A 23,652-nucleotide genomic window follows, 5' to 3' on the forward strand; every position below is an offset into this window, starting at 1 on the left:
TTTTGTTGTCTGTAACATTCGATTGTGTAGAAATGGACACACATACATTATCCTTTTACTCCGGCACATCCGGTGTCATTTGTAGTATTTTGAATTGCATCTGAGGAATTGTTTAGGAATTTCCTTTATTAAGTAAATCTGACAATTATTTTTTAAGGTTATGTAAACTTTTGATAAATTAATCAAATTTCTTTTTATACGATAATAACGTGGTGTCATGAGAGGTTCAAGGCCCTGTCCTATTTGTCAGCCGTCTTTATACAAATATAAATATTGTGTAAAAACACCACCAATCTAAAACTCTGTCAGCATAGAGAGGGGTAACCAATTTTTTGTGTTTTGTATGTTCTTGATTAGAATGTCCCGTTTGTGAATTGGTCCCCCGTATTCAAAAAATAGGGAGAATACCTAATTTAAGTTTCATGCTTTATTTATATACTTAAGCAAAAATTTGGCATAACATTTATTTATTCACCTTAAAACCAAGACTAATATCTGGGATTTGGAGTTGGGTGGTGGCCGTGAATGGTACACTTTGTCTATAAGGAGGATTGTAGAATAAAACGCTATGAATTGTAAAGTAGAGTTTTTTGCATGAAATTTGGTATTGCATTTGTGCTTGATATCGCTTCTATAGCGCCTTACGCTGAGGCACTCTATAAAACGTGATCAATTGGTACCAATAAATGCAAAGGTGACATAGTACAGCAGGATACAAAAGAAGAGAAAACCAGTAAGGAGGAAACGGAGTGGTAATCTAAAAAAACAGTAAAGAAGAAGGTCAAGCAGCAAAAAGAATTGTTGCGAGACAAGAAACCCGCCTCCCTCTCAGACAACAAATGAAACATTGGGGCAAAACAAGCTATAAAACAGTCCAACATATACAGGATTCCAAGTGATATACAATGATGGATGAGGGCTTAAAATCAACCTAAAAGGATATTTGTTTTATCTTAAGAAACAGGGTCTCAAATGTTTATAAAAAAGATAAATGACGAGGAAAAGAAGACCCATCATTATTGGCCAAAAGGTTTTGATTTCAGATGAAGCTCCCTTTACCCCTGGTCTGATCTTCACATGTGCACTGTGGGAATGTGCTTTTAGTGTGCTGCATTGTGAACAGGAGTGACATCACTGGGAAAATAACACCCTTTTCTCTTTTTTTTCTCCTCCGGATTTTTAGGTGCCACCACCAAGTTATGGTCTTTGGGTAAGTGACCTTTGAAATTCTGGTCCCAAACACCTTCATGGAGTGTTATCCAGGCTTGAGTTAGAACTCCTTTCACCTTCCTGTGGGAGGAGGTGCTGTGGCCCTGTCAGCATAAGCTTATTATATGCATATCAAGAAAACCCGAGGTTCTAAACCCTTGACAAATATTATTATCCTTGGCATAGCACTTTATCTCCATGTTTCTCCAGGTCCCTAGCAAACATTCAAACTATGTTGAAAATATAGGAACGTGTTAGCCAATTGTCATGTGTATAGGCTACCAAGACCATGAAGCAAGGAATCCTTGCAGTAGGCTAGCTTGGCAATGGGTATTTGCGCTTGGCCCAGAGGTTGGACGGGAATTGGGAGGCAGCGAAACGCACGCTTTGGGGCATGCCTGGACAGTGGGGGGTGCACACCTCCGGAAATGGAGAACAGCAGAGGCTCTCTGTGTGGTAGTTAGTACACCTGTGACATTCCTCAGTGTCCTGAAGTTCATTGCCTACACGCCAACACAAGGATAGTACATGGATTAGTGGTGCATCTGCTTCTTGGCTTTGCCCCATTCAAAGGCTTCATAGTTAAGCACATACAGAACTGCTAGCGATGGGATTGCCCTGGTCATCCAGCATGAACAATTCCTACAGTAGGGGATTTCTGCCACTCGCAGTGTGGTGAAAACCAAGCTATGCCGCCCGGTACCATGTGGCAGCCCACCTGCGTATTCCTGGCACCTAGCAGGGTGCAGTTCATTCACAGATGAAAATAGACAGTGGAGCAGCTTGCTATTTTATCAACAAGTTAATTATTGGTATAAGGATTTAGAAAAAGGTAGACACAAAATAGAAGAACAGTCTTAAATTTCAACATGCATTTGACAGCACATATCAATTGTTGGCCATTTTGACTTCAATAGGGGCTCGGAGATATGTAAGCATTAGTCCTCAAAACTTCAGGATAACTCTGCAGGGATACCCTCTTCTGTGGGGCCAACTTAGATATGAAAGCAGAGGGTTTGGGGCCAGGACTTTTGCAAGAATGCATGAAGCCCTGTCCTGTTTGATGTCCCCACCCTTAGAATAGGAACATAATTAACAATTTTAGAACAAGTATGGCCCCTCATATTTCCCTATAATACCAATCACCCTGACCATGGTTTAATTTAAGGGATTGGGCTGTCCAGTGGGAAAGATGTGAGCTTTGTCAATAAAAGCCAAAGATCTGATCCTCCCTAATCAATTTGCACATTTCGATCTTAGAGCTGTCATTCTATTGATCCAATCCCCAGATCTGTCTACATAAACAAACTAGAAGCTCCTGGAACCTTGCAGACCCCATCTTGCACAGTCTTGTCTGTGAATGCCGAGCATGAGGGCCAGCAGCATGGAGGTTCTATCATGGTGTTTCCTTCTAAAAAACCCTTTTCTGGCCATAGAATCCCCCCAAAAAAACATGTATTTGCTTCTTTTTTTAAAAACGGTATATTTGGTTTATAGTAAACCATAAAATGTTAATAGATTAACATGCAGTATAACAATACAGCAAACATTTCAAGTAAAAATCCTAAAATACTACACACATTATTACATTACTTTTATTTATTTATTTTATTTATTTATTTTATTTATTTGTTACACGCCCAGACCCTCGGGTGTCACGGCATGGTTATAAGACAGCTTAGAAATTAGTAGAATTCAAACATTACATTAGTTACATTACATGATATAAATTACAAAATATTCACATCAGTATGCAGTGGACTAAATATTCACAACAGTATACGATGGACGGGGTCCTATCTTTGGGTGCTAATATTGGTTGAATAACCAGGTTTTTAACTGTTTCTTAAAGACTGTGAAGGAGGATGCTTTTTTGATTTTGATGGGTAGGGTGTTCCAGTATTTGGGGGCTAAAGTGGTGAAGCTGCTGCCCCCTGCTCTTGTGGTTTTGAATCGGGGGGGGGTCCAGGAGGAGTTTGTCATTGGATCTAAGTAATCTCATGTCAGATTTGGGATGCAGCATGTTATTGAGGTAGATAGGTCCTTTTTTGGTAAGGCATTTGTGGGTGATGCATAATGTTTTGAAGATAATTCGGGGTTTGATGGGGAGCCAGTGGGCATCTTTCCTAGTCTTGGATATATGGTCTGATTTTTTTATGCCTAGAGCTGCCCTCAGGACTTTATTTTGCAAAAGTTGCATTTTGGCTAGGTTGGTGTTGGAGGTGCCCAGTAGTAATACATTACAGTAGTCCAATTTAGATAGGACCAGTGCTCTGGCTAGGGTGAGGCAATTTGCTGGGGTCAGAAATTGTCGGCTGAGCGCAATTAATTTGGAGGTGTAGGCCGTGGAGGAGGAAAGTACATTGATCTGTTTAGTCATGGTCAGGCTGGCATCGATGTACACGGCCAGTGTTTTTACTTGCTTCGACACTGGAATATTGGTACCGTCGATATTGATGGTTGAATATTCTGGCTGAAGGGTTGCTATTTTGGCTGGAGATCCTACGATGAGGACTTCTGTCTTCTCATCGTTAAGACATAGGCTGTTTAGTGCCATCCAGTTTTGTATGATGACGTAAATTATATTGATCGTTAATGTGTCCTGGTCATAGTTGTCTGTAAGAGGTATAAGGATCTGGGTGTCATCCGCAAAATTTGTGTATATGACACCCATATCGTCAAGTGCTGAGAACAGGAGTTTGGTATATGCGTTGTACAGCGTGGGAGAAAGACAAGAGCCTTGGGGAACTCCTATGGGGACTCGGATGGGGTTGGCTGCTTCTTTGCCTATGGACACTCTGGAGGTGCGGTCGGTTAAGAAGGATTTCACCCAAGCAGTGGCTGCCCTAGAGAAATTAAACTCGCGGGCAAGTGAGTTGCAGGGTTTGTCGTGGTCCACCAGGTCAAACTCGGCTGAGAGGTCTAACAGCAGGAGAATGCAAAGTTTCCCTGAATCTCTGATGGCATCCATCTGGATTTTGAGGTCCAAGAGAGCTGTTTCAGTGCTGTGGTTGGGCTTGAAACCTGATTGTTTGGTACCGAGGAGCTGGTTAGATTCTAAGTGGGTTTGAATTTGGTTGTAGGCTAGTTTGTTGATGATTTTGAGTAAAAATGGGACCGTGGTTATGGGGCGATATCTAGTTGGAATGGTGGGGTCTAGATTTGGTTTTTTTAGAAGCGGGGTAACCCAGGCTTCTTTAATGCAGGTCAGAACTGTATTGGAGTTGAATGAGGCATTGACAAATTTAGTGATGAGGGGGGTCAGGGTGGGTGCATAGGCTTTGACTAATTTGGCTGGGACAGTGTCTCCTTTGCAGTTGGATGCTTTTAGTTTGGAGATTGTGTCGAGTACGAGATTGTGGGTGACTGGTGTGAATTGAAAGGGGGCGTTGGAATTGTCGCTGGAAAGGGTACAGGGATAAGGGGTGGGGGAGTTTTTGGTTGCTAGGAGTGTTTTTTTGGAATTGATTTTATTTTGCAGCATAGTGATTTTGGAGGCAAGAGCATCTTGTATGGTGGTACACCATTCTTTGCTTGTGTTTGTGGGTGTGTCGGTCGGAAGTGGATTTTCAAGTTCTCTAAGGATAGAGAAGAGCTCCTTGGAGTCTGATGCTGCATTGCTAATACAAGCATTGTAGGCATTTACTTTATGGGTGATGATAGCTGATTTGTAGAGGGTATTTGCGTCTTTGAATGCTTTGGCTGAGTCCGGGGAGGGATGTTTATTATGGGCATGCTCGAGAGAGCGTTTTTTCCTTCTAAGGGCGATTAGTTCCTCGTTGAACCAGAAGTTGGATTTTATTATTGAGGCGTCTTAGTTTGGAGGTGACAGGTGCTATGGTGTCAATCGCTGTGGAGAGGCATTTGTGGTAGTACTCAGCGATAGTAGTTGGGTCATTGCTGAGGATTGAGTGGGTATCTAGCAATTTGTTCAAGGTGGGGTCAAAGTTCTCAGCTGTGAGCTTTTTAGAGTTTCTACTTTCAATGGTGTCCATAGTTATGTTCTTGGGTGTGCAAGGGTCGTCACTAATGATAGTAAATTCTATGCAGTAGTGGTCTGTCCAACTAAGTGGGGTGATCGGGCCTAAAGTGATGTTGGTGTTGAGGGAGAGGATCCAATCAAGGGTTCTGCCCTTGATATGGGTGAGGACATTGACGTGCTGGCAGAAATTCATGTCATTTAGTGCCAGGAGAAGGGCGGTTCCTTTGGTATCTTGGTTATCATTAAAACCAAGATTCAAGTCACCAATGATGATACATTTCGTTTTGGGTTTAAGGAAGGGCGCCGGTATTAGTGGGATGTCTGTTTCTGGGTGGCTGTTTGTGCTAGGGGATCTATAGATGATCACTATGTTAATTGTGGTGTTTTCATTCAAAGTGAGTTTGGCAAGCAATAGTTCGTACCCTGCGATTATTTCAATGGAACTTGATCTTAGTTTGATGGTGTTTTTTGTAATGATGGCAACACCGCCTCCTGGAGTGGTGGTTCTATCAGATCTGAGAATGGTGTAATCTGGTGGGATGGCCAATGCTAGCAGAGGACCTGAAGCTTGGTGTAGCCAGGTTTCTGTGATTACTAACAGGTCTAGGTCAAGTTTGATGATGAGGTCATGAATTTCAATGGCGTGGGATCCAAGGGAGCGGGCATTGATGAGTGCAATTTTTAGACCAATGGGAGGGTTGGGATCCTTAGTAAGAGTATTTTTAGTTGGTGGGCAACTTAGTAGAGTAGTTTTAGTAGCTGTAGGCTGGGTGTGTTTACTATTTGTTGTGTGGGCCATGGGTTTGGGTGATCTGGGTCTCTGGGTACTGGTAGTGGGGTTGTGGTGTGGTAACCTTGTGCGTGCTCTTAATCGGGATGTTCTCTCATATCCTAGGATAGGGTGTGTTTTACCATTGCTTGAGGGGTTGGGGAGTACATGTGGATCATTAAAGATGGCCGGGATGGGATGGTGTTCCTTACTGGCTGGGTAGGGCTCCTTGGGTCTGGGAGTGAGAATGGAGGAAGATGGGAAGGGAGGTGTGGTAGGGAAGAAGGGGGTAGGACAGGGGATAGGATGGTGTCTTGGGCAAAGTTACGAAGTTAAACATTTCCCACAAAACCATAAAAATCATCAGTCAAGATCTAAAAAATATTTCATGATATCAATTGAACATGGTATTGAGCATTTCCAAAAGCGAATTTTAAAAACTATAGAAAGCTAGCAATATAGCAATATGGGCTTTAATGACCCAGAAGACCTGCTAGCCACTACCACGATCAATACCCTTTTAGAACTAGGCTTTACCCAAAGAAGTATGGAACCCCACATGCCAAAGGCAGAATACTCGATTGGGTTGCCGACTACAATTGTCTAGCTAACATCACCACTATTTCACCCTTAGCCTGGACGGACCATCATCTGGTATCGTTCACTCTCTCTACCACCCGACCCTCACCCCTCCCGGTCAGCAGAGCTCCACCCACACTCACGAGAAATAGAAAGAGTATCACTGCGGAGAGACTTATCCCGAATTTACTCCCTACACTCCCACACTCCCTGACAACTCGGACCCTGAGACTTTGGTCAAAGAATACAATAAAATCATGTCTACCTCACTGGACCTAATCGCCCCTCTCAAACTCAGGCCAGGTAAGCCCAAAACGCACCTGAACAAATGGTACACACCATTCCTCAAAAACGTAAGGCATCAAAAAAGAAATTGTGAGGCCACATGGACAAAACTCCCTTCTGCAGCTAATAAACTCAAACTCACTAAACTCACATCCCTCTATAAAAAAGAAATATGTTTAGCAAAACAAACTTCCTTTGACTCCCGTATATCCCAAGACAAATCAAACACGAAGGAATTATTGCCATCCTTAAAGAATTAGACACCCCATTCTTTCCACCAGATACTTGCACCAAAGATAAAAATTGGTGCTCAGAAATCCAAAATGCATTAGCCAACAAGATTTCCACCTTACAAAACAAAATCACCTGCACAAAAGCCTCCTTGAATGACCCACCTTCCAAACTGACTGAGAAGCTTACCCTAATGGAAACCACCCGCTTCAACTTCACCACACTTGAAGTAGAAAAAAATAATTTTACCTCTGAAACCTTCTAACTGTCAGGGAGATCTGTGCCCTGCACAGATTATTAAGGACGCTGCTCGAGACCTCTCCCCTTTCATCACAAAGCTAATTAATGCTTCCTTCTCCACCGGCTCTATCCCTACCAATCTGAAACAGTCCTGGGGACTTCCACTACTAAAAAAACCCCCACTTGAGCCAGCCACGCCTACAAACTATAGACCTATCACAATCATACCATTTCTTCTAAAAATCTTGGATAAAGTCGCATATGTACAGATACAGAAATACTTGGATGAACATCATATACTAGGAGCTAGACAATCAAGCTTCCGACCCCAACACGGGACTGAGACTGCTCTTATTGACCTAAAAAAACAGATCGATGAGCTCAGAGATAATGGTCAAGCTGCCCTACTCCTCCTCCTAGACCTCTCGGCAGCTTTCGACCTGGTCGACCATCCTGTCTTATGTACCCACCTCAATACATCAGCTAACTTTTTTCGCTGAGGCCATCACATGGATCAGGTCATTCCTTAACAGCAGAACCATGAGGGTCTTTTCACCCACAGCAGCAGCAGACCCAATACCTATCACCTGTGGTGTGCCACAGGGTTCTTGCGTCCCCCCTACACTGTACAATATATTTACTAAGCGCCTTTTAGATGATCTGGATCATCTCGGTATCACCTACACTAATTATGCAGATGATACCCAGATCCTCCTTCCGCTTTCTGGAGATTATGACAAGGATTTGGCCTTGGTAAATAGAGTGTACATCATCATCCAGGCATGGATGGCCACACATGGACTATGCCTGAATGATGATAAAACGGAACTTATCATCCTGGGTACCACCTCCAGTCTAAAGAAATTAGGCCCATTCTATTCATCATTCACTATTGATGGCAATAGCATCAAAGTTGGACAAGAGGTCAAAACATTGGGCTTTTATTTGGACTCTAACCTCTCCTTCAACAGACAGGTGAACTCCCTAGCCTCGTCCACGGCCTTCACGTGTAAACCGATCCGTGCTGCCAAACCCTTTCTATCAGACACTAGCTGCTTGACCCTTGCTAGAGCCCTCATATTGTCCCGCCTGGACTATTGCAATGCTCTCTATCTTGGTTCCTCCAAAGCCACTACTAGCAAACTACAAACACTTCAGAATAACGCTTTTAAAGCAGCCTTGGGCAACTCTAGAAGAGAGCATATCACATCAAATAGCCAACAGAACAACTGGCTCGCCGTCAAAGACAAAATTCTCCTAAAAACCGCATCACTTACTCATAAATCTCTCCATAACGCTGCTCCGATCTATCTGATCGACAGATTTCACAGACAGACTTCCCTGCGACCCACAAGAACAGTCCATAAAGATTGCCTTTCTGTCCCCTATTTTAAATGCTCCACCATAGGGGGCAATAGCTTCCCAGTGTTAGCAGTGAAACTGTGGAACTCCCTACCTCCACCTCTCAGAATGGACTGCCCTACCAAAACTTCCGATCCAAGGTTGTCTCATGGCTGAAAACGTAGGCCTCCAATATATCTTCGTATAAAAGTGCCCATACTCCTGCTATTCCCACTTACCGTTCCTACATATGTTTAGTCTATATATATGCATATAATTCATGCCACTACTATTACTGTGTGTTTGTATATATTCCTATTGTTGTAACTATACTTGCTTGTCACTACTATCACTGTGCGTTTGTATATATTTCAATTGTTGTAACCAAGCTTTGCATATACTTGTACCCGCTGCGCCCAGTTATGCTAGGGTATGCTCGCGCATTATAAATAATAAAACAAACAAATAAACATTGCCTTGTATTACGTGTTTCCATAATGAAACAGTCGCATCTTCAAACTGGCCATAGACAAAACAATTCAAAGGAAGTTTTTTAAGATCATCGGTCAATGCACAACATAAAGTGAAATGTTTCAATGATTCAGTGGTATCGACCCTCCCACATAATCAACACATTCTTGCTGATTTCTCTATTCTCAGTCTTGGGCCGATGCATTCAAGTGCAGGCAATATGTTGAGCTTGAATCTAATATAGGTTGACACAGCACGACTGCAAGGAAATAGGTAAATATATCTAGCGAACTTGAACCTGTTTCTGGGAACACCTGTTTATTCCTTGTATAATGGTAATGGCCATTTGCTCAGTCATTTCGATCCAGTCCATTTCATACAGTTTAGACTTGGTTTTAAGTGGGTTCTATAGTAGCTCTTCAATATAAGAATTAATCTTGTCTAAAATCATGTACATTTGTCTACTAAACTCAGTAAAAGAGCTGACTAATCCAGACTATAGAGCATCATGCAAGTTCACGTATAATGAATCAACGGAGGGGGCACGTATTTTAGCGTAAGTATGAAGCTGGGGTTCCATGTCATTTCATTGTGGGATGTATTTTCACAGGTTTTTTACGTGATTATTTTAACGCAAAAAACCCAAGAATTTTTTTAAATTATTTTTGGGGGGTTTCCACCCACACCCATAAATATATGTAATTTTCTAACCTCCCTAAAAAATTCAATGGGTTTTTTCATAAAAAAATGTGCGGTAAAAAACTCAACGAAAAAACATCCCACGATGAAAGGACGTCATACCGAAGCTGGGACCACATTACTGTCATATGTAGGGAGGTTTGACCCATCTCATGTCTGATGATTCCATTTTCTTTTTATATATGTGTATAACGCACCGAAGCTCTCAAGCTCAGGGTGCTGAACAAAAACACATGAACTGGTAGGGAGACGGGACAAACAGGAGAGAAGAAAAGAATTAATAGCACCTATGTCTAGGACTAAGGAATGGCGGCACTGTTGTCATCTGAAGAGGGCAGTTTTCAGCAGCTTTCTAAAATGTAGGAAGTTGCTCTCGAGTCTAAGATGGCAAGGTAGCTTGTTCCATTTTGTAATGCCTTTGGAGGGGAAAGCTCTGCCTAGGCCCAATGCCCTTTTCACTGGACTAACTTCCAGTAGTCCCTGATTTTCCGATCTGAGATTCCGGTTGGGTCCATAGAATTTGAAACCCTGTTTTAAGTAAGCAGGGGGCTTTCCATATAGGCAGCGGTGAACCAGTGTCAAAGATTTGAACGTGATGCGTTCCTCCATAGCTAGCCAATGGAGGCCCTTCCTGTCATTTGTAATGTGTTCTCTTCTGGTTTTGCCGGAGATGGATCTGACAGAATTATTTTGTATTAACTGCCAATGTTTAATGCATTTAGTGCTTGCTCCAAGAAGCAATGTATTCCCGTAGTCGAGGCGTGATAGAATCGTAGCCCGAGCTATCGTCGCGCTGTTCTGTTTGTTCAGCAATGTTGATGTTAATGTTAAAGGACATTTGTACCGCGCACTATCACCACCGGAGCGGTCCCCTGGCGCTCTGGCAGCTCTGAAAGAGGGGGCAGGGGGGTTAGTGGGAGGAAGCTGGAAAAGTGCAAGAGAGCAGTGATGTGCTGTTGGCGGGCTCAGCCCGGTGGGTCCGTTGGATGGGCCTGGGGTGGTTGTGGCCGGTAGTCGTTGTTTACTGTTGTGCAAGTCTATGTGCGTTTTTTTGTTTTGTTGTTGCAATGTAGTGAAGTTTGTGCGACTTGCTGGTCTAATGCGGCAAAGTAGCCTTTGGTACTATTGACAATTACGTTTAAGATTGTAAATAGAGTCCAAGCGTCTTAACTTTGTCTGACACTTTGATGGGGGAGTCTTTTATTAAAAATTAGGAATATGCAGGGCCTAATTTGCTCATGGCTTTGGTTGAACCAAAAGTCATGAGCTCTGTTTTTGAGCTATTCAAGCACATCCAGTTTAGTTTCATCCATATTTCAGTTATAGATGGCTGAAAGTCTTTTATTATCAATGGTGTGGTCTCCGCACAGTTCCATGACCAATTGTGTGTCATCTGTGAAGTTTGTGAAATAAACCCCTAGTTTTGTTACAAGGGCGCAGAGACAGCGTAGGTAAAGATTAAATAGTAGTGGCGAGAAGCTGGCCCTTTGCGGAACTCCACAGACAACATTTGGTACAGAAAGTGGCAGACCCAAAGTCTACTTCCAAACAATGCCCTGGATGGTATTCAGATAGGGACCAATATCTACCAACAGTACATCCAAGCAATAGTATAGAATGCATTATTTTAGAGGAATAAAAAAGCAAAACAGGCAACCATGAGAATGTACACAACCTACAATAGATTATTTTAGAATGTGCTAATAAAGGCTGTGTCCTTGCTTTCATTCTTTCTTTTAAAAGTCTTATTGAAATATTATTAGATACAGTACATCCCAAACAACGAAGGCAGCGGACCCTTTCTAAACAGGAGTTCACCACTTGCCAATGGCTTTTTTATTGGAATAGATGATTCTTTTTTATTTCGATCCATTTTAATTGATTATTATCAACAGCGAGGTGAAGAAAAGTGACAATTTTCTTTGTAGACCAATTGGGGTCTGATCGAAGAACAATAGATCGTCTGCAAAAGGAAGCCAGTGAAGCTTGATATTACTAAGCTTTATAGCATACGCCGTGCCCGCAAATCAAAGTTTCTCAATATCTGAAATGTAAAGATTAAAAAGAATAGGTGCAAGGACACAGCCCTTGTGTAGGTGTGAACAGGTCTCGATACAATCCCCTCTTTAGTCAACCTAATCCTGACAGCCATGTTTTGGTGTAAAAGCGATAATATTCATACCATGACTGGTGGAACATTCCACTTCAATACATTTCCTCACAGTTTATTTTGGGCAATTCGGTCAAAAGCATTGGACATATCAATTGAGGTGATATATACTGAACCAATAGACCCCTTTATTTTACCTCTGCCAAAAGATGAGACATTACTGTTCCATTCAAAGATTTTCCTAAATGTTGTCTAAACCCCACCTGAAAGTGCAAAAGAAGCCCCAATTTAGAGACACACATTTTCAAATCCTTCAACACCAAGACAGCAAATATTTTACTAATCACGTCCAATATGGCAACCGGTCTATAATTTGTAGAGTTACCTCAGGCCCCTTTTTTAAAAATCAGAATAATGAACGAGAGATTCCAAGAGGATAGGACATGATATTTTTCTAATATTTCCGTAAATAGACCAAGTAAAATCCATGACCATAAATTAGGATAGTTTGTAATAGTATACAGAGCAAGGTCATTGGGGCGCTGGATCTCTAGAAGATTTTGCCTTATCAGTTGTCAGACGTATGTCCTCCTGTGACCATGAAAAATGAAAACCATCCTCTTCATGTATGTTCGTAAAAGATATCAGCCTTTCTGACGACAATTTAGCAAACATGTTTTGATAAAATGGGACCCACATACATTTATTTATACAACCCAAATCATTAGGAGCCCTAGTGTCTTTCATTTGGTTCGTTATTTCCCAAAATTTTGATGAAGCAGAATTATCTAAATGGTATAGGATCACATGGCTATCATTTATTTCCAATTGATATTGTGTCTCTTGGTGAGATTTCTGTATCGTTGTAAGATCTGTGTTTTATATGCTGCAACCGTATCCCTATCTAGGTTTGGGTCCCTTGTTAAGGCTCTAATCTGCTGTCTTGTCTCTCTTTTTGCCAAACCTGTCCTAAGATTAAATGCATATTTCTTTCTTTTCAACGGGATCCAAGGTCTTTTGCTAGATTAACTGTATTTGTTTCAAGTATCCATGCAGGGTGAAAATGACCTGCGTGATGGTGATGCGTGTAGTCATGGAAATGGTCATTAGGACTTCCCAAAAGAACAACTGCCCTCCTATTGTACATGGAAAATGCATATGAACCTCACTCATGAATCTTGATCATTGAGTCAACTACCAAAGACATGCTTTCTGATATGATGTTTCGCCTGGTTTTGATTGAATGTTGGAGTCTTGTTAAAGCTTAACATGCAAGTGTGACATGAGCCTGTCTCTTGCCGAGCTCTACTGGCCTTTGAGAGGCATCATCCTTACGGGAACCCTCTGGATTTCGATGCAGGCCAGTCATACTCTGCTTGTTAAACATTGCTCATACCTAATTGCTTATTTCTAAAAGAATGTTCCCTCTTATAGGTTTGCACGAAAATGTGCACAATGCGAAGGAGGACAAGCGGGGGGAGTGCGTGGAGGAAGAGCCATGCCCCATCAGCTGTATGGAGGGAATGCCCTGTCTGCACATGGACTGCAGCCATAACTCTGAGTGTGATGGGGCTCTGAAGTGCTGTAAAACACTCTGTGGAACAAAATGCATGTTTGCACAATTCAGTAAGTGCTGTTCACAGGGTCATTTAAAAAATCACAGGCCAACATTCCGACTCTCCGACATGCAGCACACAACGGTAAAAGAAAGGCCTGTTTCCTGAAAAATGCTCCCTACACGCACCGTGTCAAATACACATTTAAAAAGAAACATAAAATTAGTAGCATTGTGCCACCTCTCAGAAAACTAAGTAACACGAATCCCGACAGTGAGTGAGAACGAGATCTATTAAATTAAGATTGGTTGAGGCTTTGCAATTGATAGACCAAGCAGTCTATTGCAGTTCCTATATTCATGATAATTGAGTTCTATGTCAGGCAAGAATAGCAGAGGGAACAGGAGGCAACCCTGTCTTGGGTCAATGCTTAATGTCAAATATTGGCCAAGCTGCTCTTTAATCAAATGTTAGCTTTCAGATGCATGTGTAGGTTGAGCTCCATTCTTATATAATGATTGCTAAATCTGTGTCAATTCCAGATTTTGCTCAGGTAATGCCAAGACACCCTGCCAAAGGCTTTCTTGGTGTCCAATGCTATGGCAACATCTGGAGTGGAACACAGCATTGTATTTTAACGTTTATAAACACACATTCCCTGGAAATAAAGCCCATGCAAAGAATATGTATTTGTGTACTGAAATAACTGTGGAAAAATAATCACTGCAAATTTAATTTATATGCAATGTTTTGAAGAAGTGAACAAAAGTCTGCCAAGTGAATGTATATTCACAAAAACGTAAAAGTTCCTGCTAGATAGGTACATTGTGGTATAGAAAATCATGATTGCTTTATGAACTAGATGTTGTGCTTTAGAAGTAGACCTACTTTATGGCTTTTTGCAGCATTGTGTGGGAAATTAAAATGTGATGGTACACTGTGTGTGCATTACCGGGAAACACAGTTCCAAGTTGTGGGAGAACTTCATCCCCACCTCTGCCACCATAACTGAACATGTGGTCTCCAGAATGCATCAGCGCACCTAGCCATGCCCCCAGACCTCTGCCACCCCACAGACAATCCAAACGTCAGCCAATTGTACTGGGCTGAATAAAATTAGACACATTACCCAGGGAGGGAAAGGTGTGTGGTGCAGCAACAAAAGGTTTCAGTGTTCCCCCAAATGGGTCCAATTCCATGACAACTGGATTGGTGGTAGCTGAGAAGGGGCCAGGTTCCAGTGCACCTGGCAGTCCTCATTCAGAGTCCTTGTTCTTCAAATTCATATTTACTATTTCGAGTGTTAAAACACGCGTTAAAGTGGACATCAAAATACTCCCACGTTAAAACTCTACAAACAAGTATTATCTAAAAGCACATGATACAGGGAAGAGCAAATGGGAATACATGATCCATCAGTGTGTGGTCCATAGAGAACAGAGGTGTGCATGCTGTTGCAGGGGGCTGATCATTCCCAGCACCTGTGGCTCCCCTTACCCCCCTGAGATGCACTCATGGAGGCATGGCCCACTGGCATTACATCAAAACTGCAAAGATGCAAGGGCCATGATGGCAACTTGCAGGTCACCCAGAAAAGAGCTGGTGGTCAGTGCATATGTCCAAGATGGGGGAAATGTGCTTGAAACACCATTTGTGTGTAAGAATTCAAGCAGCTGCATTCTGCAACAGCTGCAGTCTCCATGTTAGGTACACATGCAGCTTTGCATGGAGTCCGTTGCCATAGTCCAAATGAATTGAGGCAAAAGAGTGGACCAGTGGTTCCAGGATTGACAATGGGATACATGGGTGCAAACCTCTGACAGTTAGAGATGCTTCCTAGGGAGTGTTTAACAATGAATCCCTACCCTTGCAGGGCAATGGAGCAGCGAAGTAGCTTTTCACTTTTATTTCTCAGGGACGGTCGGCGGTGGTGAGTGGTATGGACTACAAAGCCTGTTCCATGAAGGCACACATTCTTCAATGACCAAACTAAATCCAACCACTCCATTTTGGCCCCTGACAACCCTAACTCCCTAGGTAGAAGAGGCATGCTAGAAATGTACACTATATTTGTGCCTGACTTATCCTTTGACATTTGACTGAGGACCTTCCCCACCCCTTTATTGAAGGCATCAGTCAGAATGATATGGGGCTTTTCTAAATCCAGACGGACAGAGCATGCTTGGTAGCCCTCAAGCTACTTTAACAGGCGATACTTGGCACCACCTCTTGGGGTAGCATTCCATTCAGGAATGCATGGGTCAGAAATCAGGCTACAGTTTATGATGAACCCTGGTTAGTGGCCTGCCATGACACTGAACATCTTAACATCTGGGTATTGGGGCACATGCCAATCCAACATAGCAGCTGCACGTGCTGAAGCTTCAGGCAGCACTGACTTACCACATGATCAAGGTAGGGGATTTTACCTGTGGCAAATTGGCACAACTCTGGTGTCCAGTACAATCCTGGGATCTGCAATCCCAGCTTAAAATTGCTTTATATCCATATATCCAGGGCATGGTGTTCAAACCCAACCATCACCTGCTTAATAGATCACTGGAACAACTCTTGGGGTCTTCCTCATGCCAAAGGGCATACTGTTGTACTTCGAGGGCATTACAAGGCAATTGAAGGCAGATGTGACCCATTCCAAACGAGTTTGCTTGGCTTTCTAGCCTCCTGCTCTTGTATGCACAGGAGCGATGAACTGAAAGGACTCCAGTCTGCCCATGACTTATTTCACACTGAGCAGAGAGTAAGCTTCATCTTCAGTGGTCTGTTGAAGCTTCCTGAAATCCACGCAGAACCCAGTGGACTCATCACATTTAGGCACAGAATTATCAAGCTGGTCTAGTCACTACTGGAGTTGGCGATGACACACAGTTCCAAGATCTCCTTCACCTCTGTGCTCATGGTGAGGTCCTGTATGAAACTGTGTGCACTGGCACAGCATCACCTATATCCACATCATGTTGCACACATGTTATCATTCCGGGCTTACGAGAAAAGTGTTGCTTTCATGTGTGAAGCGCCATTGTCCTCTGAATCTCAGTGTGCTCTTTAGAGAGCTACACTGTGCCAGAAGTTGAGTTCTGTTGTGGAACCTTGACCACCTCCTCTGGATGTTTCTGGCCACTTCAACCCACCTGTTATATGGGTTCCTCCTGTTGGCATGATATATGTTGTGGGCCTCTGGCTTTTTCTCATGTGTCACCAAATAGTTGGCACCACTGACCTTCTTGATTTTCATCTTTTAGTGCTTCTCTTTTACCAGAAGCAGCACTTCCTACCTGTTCTCATAAGATCTGAGGCAGTCATGGCAGTCGTCAAACCTCTTCCCTTTCCTTCCAGAGCACTCCAGTTCCTGTGTGTCCTGCTGCTTACGCTCCGAGGCATCTCTAATGAGCTAGAAGGAGTACTCTGTATGACCCACTCACACAAGAGACCTCAAGGATGAACCTCTCGCCAATGCTGCCGGGAGGATCCATCCGGCTCGTTATTAGGATCCCTAGCCATTGGATGGTTTCCTAACCACAGAAAGAGGAACTAAGGAAGGCACAGGCTTCCCTCCAGACTCCTAATGACCTGGCACAGATAGCAGACCATACAGATGGTGTCCAGGGGGGTAGGAGGTTGTGATCATGTGATCATGATAAAAACATATTCACCCCCTTGGCTCTGCACTTAGCCATGCCCAGGTGTCCAACTAAAGAGAACTGAATTCCCTTTGAGGACCTTCTATCCCTAGTGTATGGACCCAGTGGGGTAACTTTGCTGAAAATGTTGAGGGGGGGGGGATGACACCTAAATGAAAGGGGCCCTTGTCAAATGAGTAGGACACAATGGTATTCCACAAAAGGTAGGGGGACACACACACTGCCCCCCCCAAGAAATTACGCCCATGTATGGCCCACCAGTTGTCAACATGGTGCGGTCAAAGACTTTTCTATGCGCTTACTGAGAAGCATCCCATTCTTCCACTGCAACATGTACCTGGACAGACGCCATCACTGCTTGGCATCACCAGAGGTCTGTGCCTAAGCCTTTGCCATATCTATGGCTTCAGCTGGTTCTTCTTGAGTGCTGCTCTGACTGCTTTCTGGTTGTGAAGTTTAAGGAACCTGCAGGTCCAGCGGTCCATCTGGCCCTTCTCAACAACTTGGACCTGATCATCATTGCCTGGTTTTTTAATATAGGAATCTGGGAGATTTCCTCTTAAAAGAACAAATGACCTCCATTGTCTGAATATGCAGGGAAAGAGTAATTTGTCTCTCTTGTGTGTTATTTGGAGCATCCATGTTTCATGTATAGCTGCACCTTCCTGTATGCGGACACCATTGGTTCATGTAATGCTCATTCAGTCTGTGCCAGTAATGGCAGGCATCTGGAGAGTCATGCCCACACACCTAACCTTCTGGAGAACAACCTCAAGGCCCACCTCCTCCTCCCACTGAACACACATACAAGGAATGACCTAATTGATGCCATTGTCATAGGTGACAAAGGTTTACTCTCGAAGATCTGGTTTGTCAAGATTCTGGTACCATCCAAACCAGTTAGGCTGCTACACTGGCAGGTAGAGCCTTCACCTCATTGCCATCAACTGTAACTGGTTGTCTCAAAGGCAAACTGGTGGCAGACGAGAACCATCTGCCACATTATCATAGCCTCTGAATATGAGCTACCCCCAATAGGAGCTATCCCCTACCTCAGTCAAAGGAATACCCTACTCTGTGGTTTATGCACCCACATAGGGAGGTCTCAGGCTTTTGAAACAGCACCCTTAATTCATGTGTCCCCCATCCTAGACACCCCAGGACCTCTGTGGGTTGAAGACACTGCCCCTCACTGCCTTCAGCCTGGCAGCTTCCGTTGTCCAACGTGATGTTTCTCTTTGGTGACAGTACCCTTAGCCCTTAGCCTGGAAGTCTGTGGGACCCTCAATGAAGAATAGTTGACACCCACATTGCTACTTGCATATCCCCACCTTACCCACACAACCCATTCTCTTTAATCTTTCCTCCAAACTGCCAGCCGCCTGAACCATGTCATAGGCAGCCCCCGTATTAGTAGTCTCTTGGTCAGAGTGGGGACAGGAGTCCATCATCACTAGTTTCATGAGGCCAATGCATGTTCAGAGGAACCGGCACTTTAGGAACAGGCAACAAGTCCCTTGAAGTCAGCAACAGTTGCAACAGCAGACCACCGGTGTACGTCTTTCCATGCTGCCAAGTTGAATCTCAGGACGTTTCTAAGCTTTTCAGGTTTCTGGCATGTGGGTTTGGGCAGGACCCCACTTTGCCATGGTTTCCATCCTCCCAACAGGCGTTTGCTAAGTGTTTTCCCACGTCACCTACTGGAGCGACAGATACTAACCATGTTCCGTACTATTGCCCTTCCCACTCAATGTGTAATCGAAGCTGTAGGGGGATATCCCCCAAGGTCTCGCATGCATAGACCCCTTGGATCTATGCCGCATTCCAGGCAGCAAGAGCATAGAGAGGCCTTCACTAAACCCATACAAATAGCAATATGTATTGCTAATGACAGCAGCGCCCAAGGCAGCCAGGTTGCAACCAGGGGTGTTGCTAGGACTGCAAAAGATCCAGGACTACCCTAATGTCAGGGCGATCTGGGACTCAGGGCTAGCTAGCCTTTTGGTTGTAGTTCCTGAGCTTCTATCCGGGGCCACAACCAAAAGACCCGGGCTATAACCCCATGAACCCCATACCCCCTAGCAATGCCTCTGATTGCAACAACACCAGTCCTCAACAACCAGCAAATTAATAATGTCAAGCCCAGATGCTGAGGTTAGTTTAAGGATTTAAATCCTTAGTCCAACATTGGCTTGGACCTTCTCGATATAGATATACATCTCAGATGCTCATAATCCCTCATATCAGAAACTATGGAGGTAGATTGTGTGTGATAAAGTAAAATAAGCATGCATGTCTGCCAACTACAGGGATCTACACAGAGATTGGCCAAGCCCTTATGTACTGTCCTCCAACTAACATTGGTGTTTTCTCTTGAATTGATCCATGTGCTTCAAAGCTGCTTGGGGGCAGCATTTGAGTCCATTGGAGAGTGCCTGACTGGAGTGAACAATTGGTTGAATGAGAACACGTTGGCACTCAATCCAGACAAGAGACAGATGAGTGAGGGCTCAGAGAGTCGCCTTTCAGTGTGGCAGTGCCAATGGCTCATACCCACTGTTCTGTACCTGGGAGACGGTTTATCTATCGCCTTGTGCTCTGCATTGACTGGGATAAGGTGGGACATGTGCCGGTGAGAGAGTTGACTACAGAAGGTCTACTGTTGCTTGAGGAATCATCTGTCCTTTAAGTGTGTTGTCCTTCATTACTCCCTTTATGTCTCTTTCTCCGACAGAGCTGCCCTGCACATCTGACCAAAATTGTCCAGAGACCACAAGCTGCTGCTACGATGGCACATGTGACAGTCACTGTCCGGCCAGGCCTGAGAAGAAAGGCAGGAATAACACCGACCCATCTGTGGAAGCCAGCAGTAAGGCACCCCTGGACGAGCAGTACAGCAATAATCCCCATCCCACCGTGTACAAAAGCAGCAATAGTGTTAATCCTACAAGGCCGAACCTTAATGAGCCTGACAGCACAGTGAAAGAGACCAATCAAGCCCACCCACCTATGGAAGAGGCGAATGATGGCCAGACCAATATAGAAGACCGCAACCCCCCAACTACTGAAAAGGAAAGCCGCCAGCCCGTTGGGGAAGATGCCATCAACAAAGAACTTGCAATGTTGAACCACACAAACCAGAGAACAACCACAGAGGGTGGTCCTGATGCCAAATACAGGGTGATGGACAGCAGTGAACCCCCACCAACAGCAGACGTGGTCATCATGCCTAACCAGACTGTCGAGAAACGCTACGACTCCCAGGGGAAGGAGCTGAACGGCAATGGCCTCAACTCCAGTGATGAAGGTGGAAATATTGTGCGGAAGTAGGTGAGTAAGCACAGCGCATCAGAGCATGACTAGCCTCCGACCAACACACTTCAACCTAGAAAGGAAAACTTACTTTCCTATAATGAGATACATCATTCTGATCATGGGTAAGTCCATCCACGCCCTGGCATAGAAATAGAGATTTGTACTACTCTTGAGAAGAGATGTCCTTATAATAAGTGCACCTAATCCCCATTTGCAGAGTTTACATCTACGTCACCTATGTAGGTCAGTATGAGGATCCGGCACAAACAAAGAAATAAACTGAACTGAAACTTACAGTAAAGTCCCCATGGCGTGTCACAGCAAGAGCATGGATTCCTTCCTTTAGGGCAGAGATATTGGTTAAGGGAAACCTAGCAAGTCATCGAAGCGCATGAAAACAGGGTTACCTCTGATCAGCTCTTTTTCCAATTTATGAAAGAGAACATAAAATATCCCTAACAGGGTAAGCAGCCATGGCAGGTCCTTCTAACCACCAATCAATCCAACCTGGAACAAAGCATTTACTGGCAAGCTTGTGAGATCGGGACATTTTCCCGATCACTTGCCACTCATAGTTTGAAATGAGAATTTACAGAATGATAACTAAGGAAATACCCAATCCTCAAGCCATATGATCCTCAATTATTCTAATCTAGAACAAAGAATTTGCATGGGTTTAATTAAACAAACCACAGTAGCTTGTCCGGGCAGGATTTCCCATTCATCGTCAATTACTTCAACTTAGAGCAGGCGTTAATGTCTTGTAAAAAGATAAGTCCCCACATCTTGAGACAACACGCGCTGGGAATAGTCTTTCTGATTTTCAATTTACAAACTTATAATTAACATGAGATACGTGTTACTGTGTAGGTCACGTTAGACTGTGGAAGACCCTCCTGTCTCTGGACCTACAATAGAAGAGTTGCTTTTCTGTAACAAGGTTAGTCGCTGTGGTGTGATGCTTCTCTCTAGTGATACTTCTCTCTATTGATACTTCTCTCTATTAATCACTATCTACAACCCAATAGAGGGAAGTTTCTTGCCTGTGATAAAGTAAGCCAGCATAGTCTGTGACCGCAAAAGAAGTACTTTCTTACAGTGGATCGCCACAATCTAGAATGGAGAAGCTCCACGCGGTACGCTCCCTTTCTTTGGACAACTGGTGCAGAATTGCAGTCTAATCATCTCTCCCTTTAACTTGCAGCATCCAGGTTACCCTTCTGTAATAGAGGAAGTCCCATACCAAGGAGCATCAGGAGCCGCCTTACCCGCTAATCACCCTCTAGAGGCTGTTCTGGTGACTAATGATGAGAGAGAATCTTTCTTGCTAGCTCAAGTTCTTTTACTTTCCCATGTACAGGAAAGTAACATAAAGAGAAATATCCAATTACATGAAAGTAACACACCTTTCCTCTAGTTACAACTTTCAACAGCCATGTTATTTTCCTGTAACTATATTATTGTAACAGCTTGAAGATTGCAAGATCAAGGATTCTCACTTATGGAATCCAGAATAAAGTTCTGGGTGGAAAAAGGAGTTATTCCATACTCTCATCACATGGCTCTGTCTAGTAAAGACTATCGCCATTGGCAAAGCTAAGGCGAGCAGTGTTGGCCATAATAATGTGGGCGTCTTGCAAAACGTGACCAACTCTGGAATTCACCCCCTCCCAACCCCTGACGTTACGAGCCTTTGAGGAGTATTTTCCTGTTCGCAGGGCACTGAAAATCTATCCGTTCTGACTCTCCAATTTCTTTATTTCTTATGTGTATTGGTCTTTTTTTGGATTCACTGCCACCTCCCCAGCACCTAGACGCCTTCTGGCCTTGGTTCGCGCTATACAAGTCTTTAAATAAGAATAATAATAATGATTAGGCTCCTCTGGGTATCCCTTTGCAAAGCTAAAAGGTGATGTATGGAGAGTGTTGACTTATTCATAAACACTGATAATGGATATTGATTGATAGATTGATATTTATTTCTACGCGCTCGTACACAAGTGTTTCAGAGCGCGACAAGGCAAGGGAGGGGAACAGGGGAGAACAAAACAACAATCTTACTAGGCCCAGTTACATTGAGAACACGCAAGTGAATGGGAGAGGGGGTAAAAGTGCATGGAAGGAGGGAGAAGTGGAAAGTGCGGAGCAAAGGAGAAACAGATAAATAATAACAAATAAACAAATAATAAAGGAAACACACAGTGGTAGTGCAGCCAGCAATTGGCAAGTGCTGGGTTTAAGGCAGCAGACAGGGTAGGTTTGTTAAGTGCAGGAAGAAAAAGGGGGGGCTGTACGGGTACAGATACAGACCCCAGTGCAAGGGGTGGTCCGCAGGCAGTGTGAGAGGGTGGCAGGGTGAGCAGGTACCTGGGCTCGGCGGACAGAGGATATGCTCCATTCCGTTGTTTTATTCCCATTGTACAATTATGAACAGGGGGAGGACATGTGCAAATGAGTCTTGGGCCTACTGCAAAAGGGTTAACCTAGCCAAACTGCAAGGTCACATCCCTACGAACTGGGAGTAAAGGCAACAGCTGACATGTTTCGACCTCCTTGTTCATTCGGCATCATCAGTGAGGTTTATGTAGCAAGAGATCCCAAGGTGCCGCACATTCATGGCACACATCCATGCACACCTGTGCCACTTATAGCCACTTTGCTACACTCAAAAAAAGTGATGAATGGAATCACTTTCACATAATCATAACCATTGGCTATTGCTCTGGACAGATTTCCATTCCCTCATTTTTAGCCGGTTGTACCACTTCATAAGAGGAAAAACTCCACCTCAAAAGTGGTCGTCGCACCGAAATAAAGGGTAGAACAATCAAGTCACTAAGCATTCAACAAACTCAGGTGTAACATCAGAACTGTGCATCTCACAACACGCGCATCAAACACTCGGTTTAAATGATGGTCAGGGTCCCAACAATAATCTCTTGGCTCTTAAATGGTAGTGATGGATGACAGAATAAGATTAAAAAAAGGAATGTGGTTATCTGTCATGGATTTAAAGACCATTTGAATGAAGATGGGGAATAAATTGAGAGGAATTGCAAAGATATTTTAAATGGCTGCCAAGTTGTGAATTTAGAAGCTTTTTGGACCTGCTAAAGGATCCAAATGTGAGCAAATGTAAAGATGTCCTTATGAAGGTACCCTTCTTATTGAAAATCTTGGACCGTGCTGCATATTTACAAATTCAG

General features: G+C 43.6%; 1 protein-coding gene across 2 annotated transcripts in view; it reads left to right on the forward strand.

Moving 5' to 3' along the window:
• The window catches only part of LOC138580209 (uncharacterized), a 113,835-nt gene that overhangs the window by 76,205 nt on the left and 13,978 nt on the right, over positions 1-23,652 (forward strand). For both annotated transcript variants that reach the window (XM_069650562.1, XM_069650563.1), the window contains 3 exons: positions 1,184-1,210; positions 13,351-13,542; positions 19,866-20,461. In XM_069650562.1, coding sequence (XP_069506663.1) covers positions 1,184-1,210; positions 13,351-13,542; positions 19,866-20,461 — 815 coding nt within the window. The remainder of the gene's footprint in view (positions 1-1,183; positions 1,211-13,350; positions 13,543-19,865; positions 20,462-23,652) is intronic.

The sequence above is a fragment of the Ambystoma mexicanum genome, chromosome 3p (assembly GCF_040938575.1).
Source record: "Ambystoma mexicanum isolate Mex_15411 chromosome 3p, UKY_AmexF1_1, whole genome shotgun sequence".
NCBI classification, from domain to species: Eukaryota; Metazoa; Chordata; class Amphibia; order Caudata; family Ambystomatidae; genus Ambystoma; species Ambystoma mexicanum.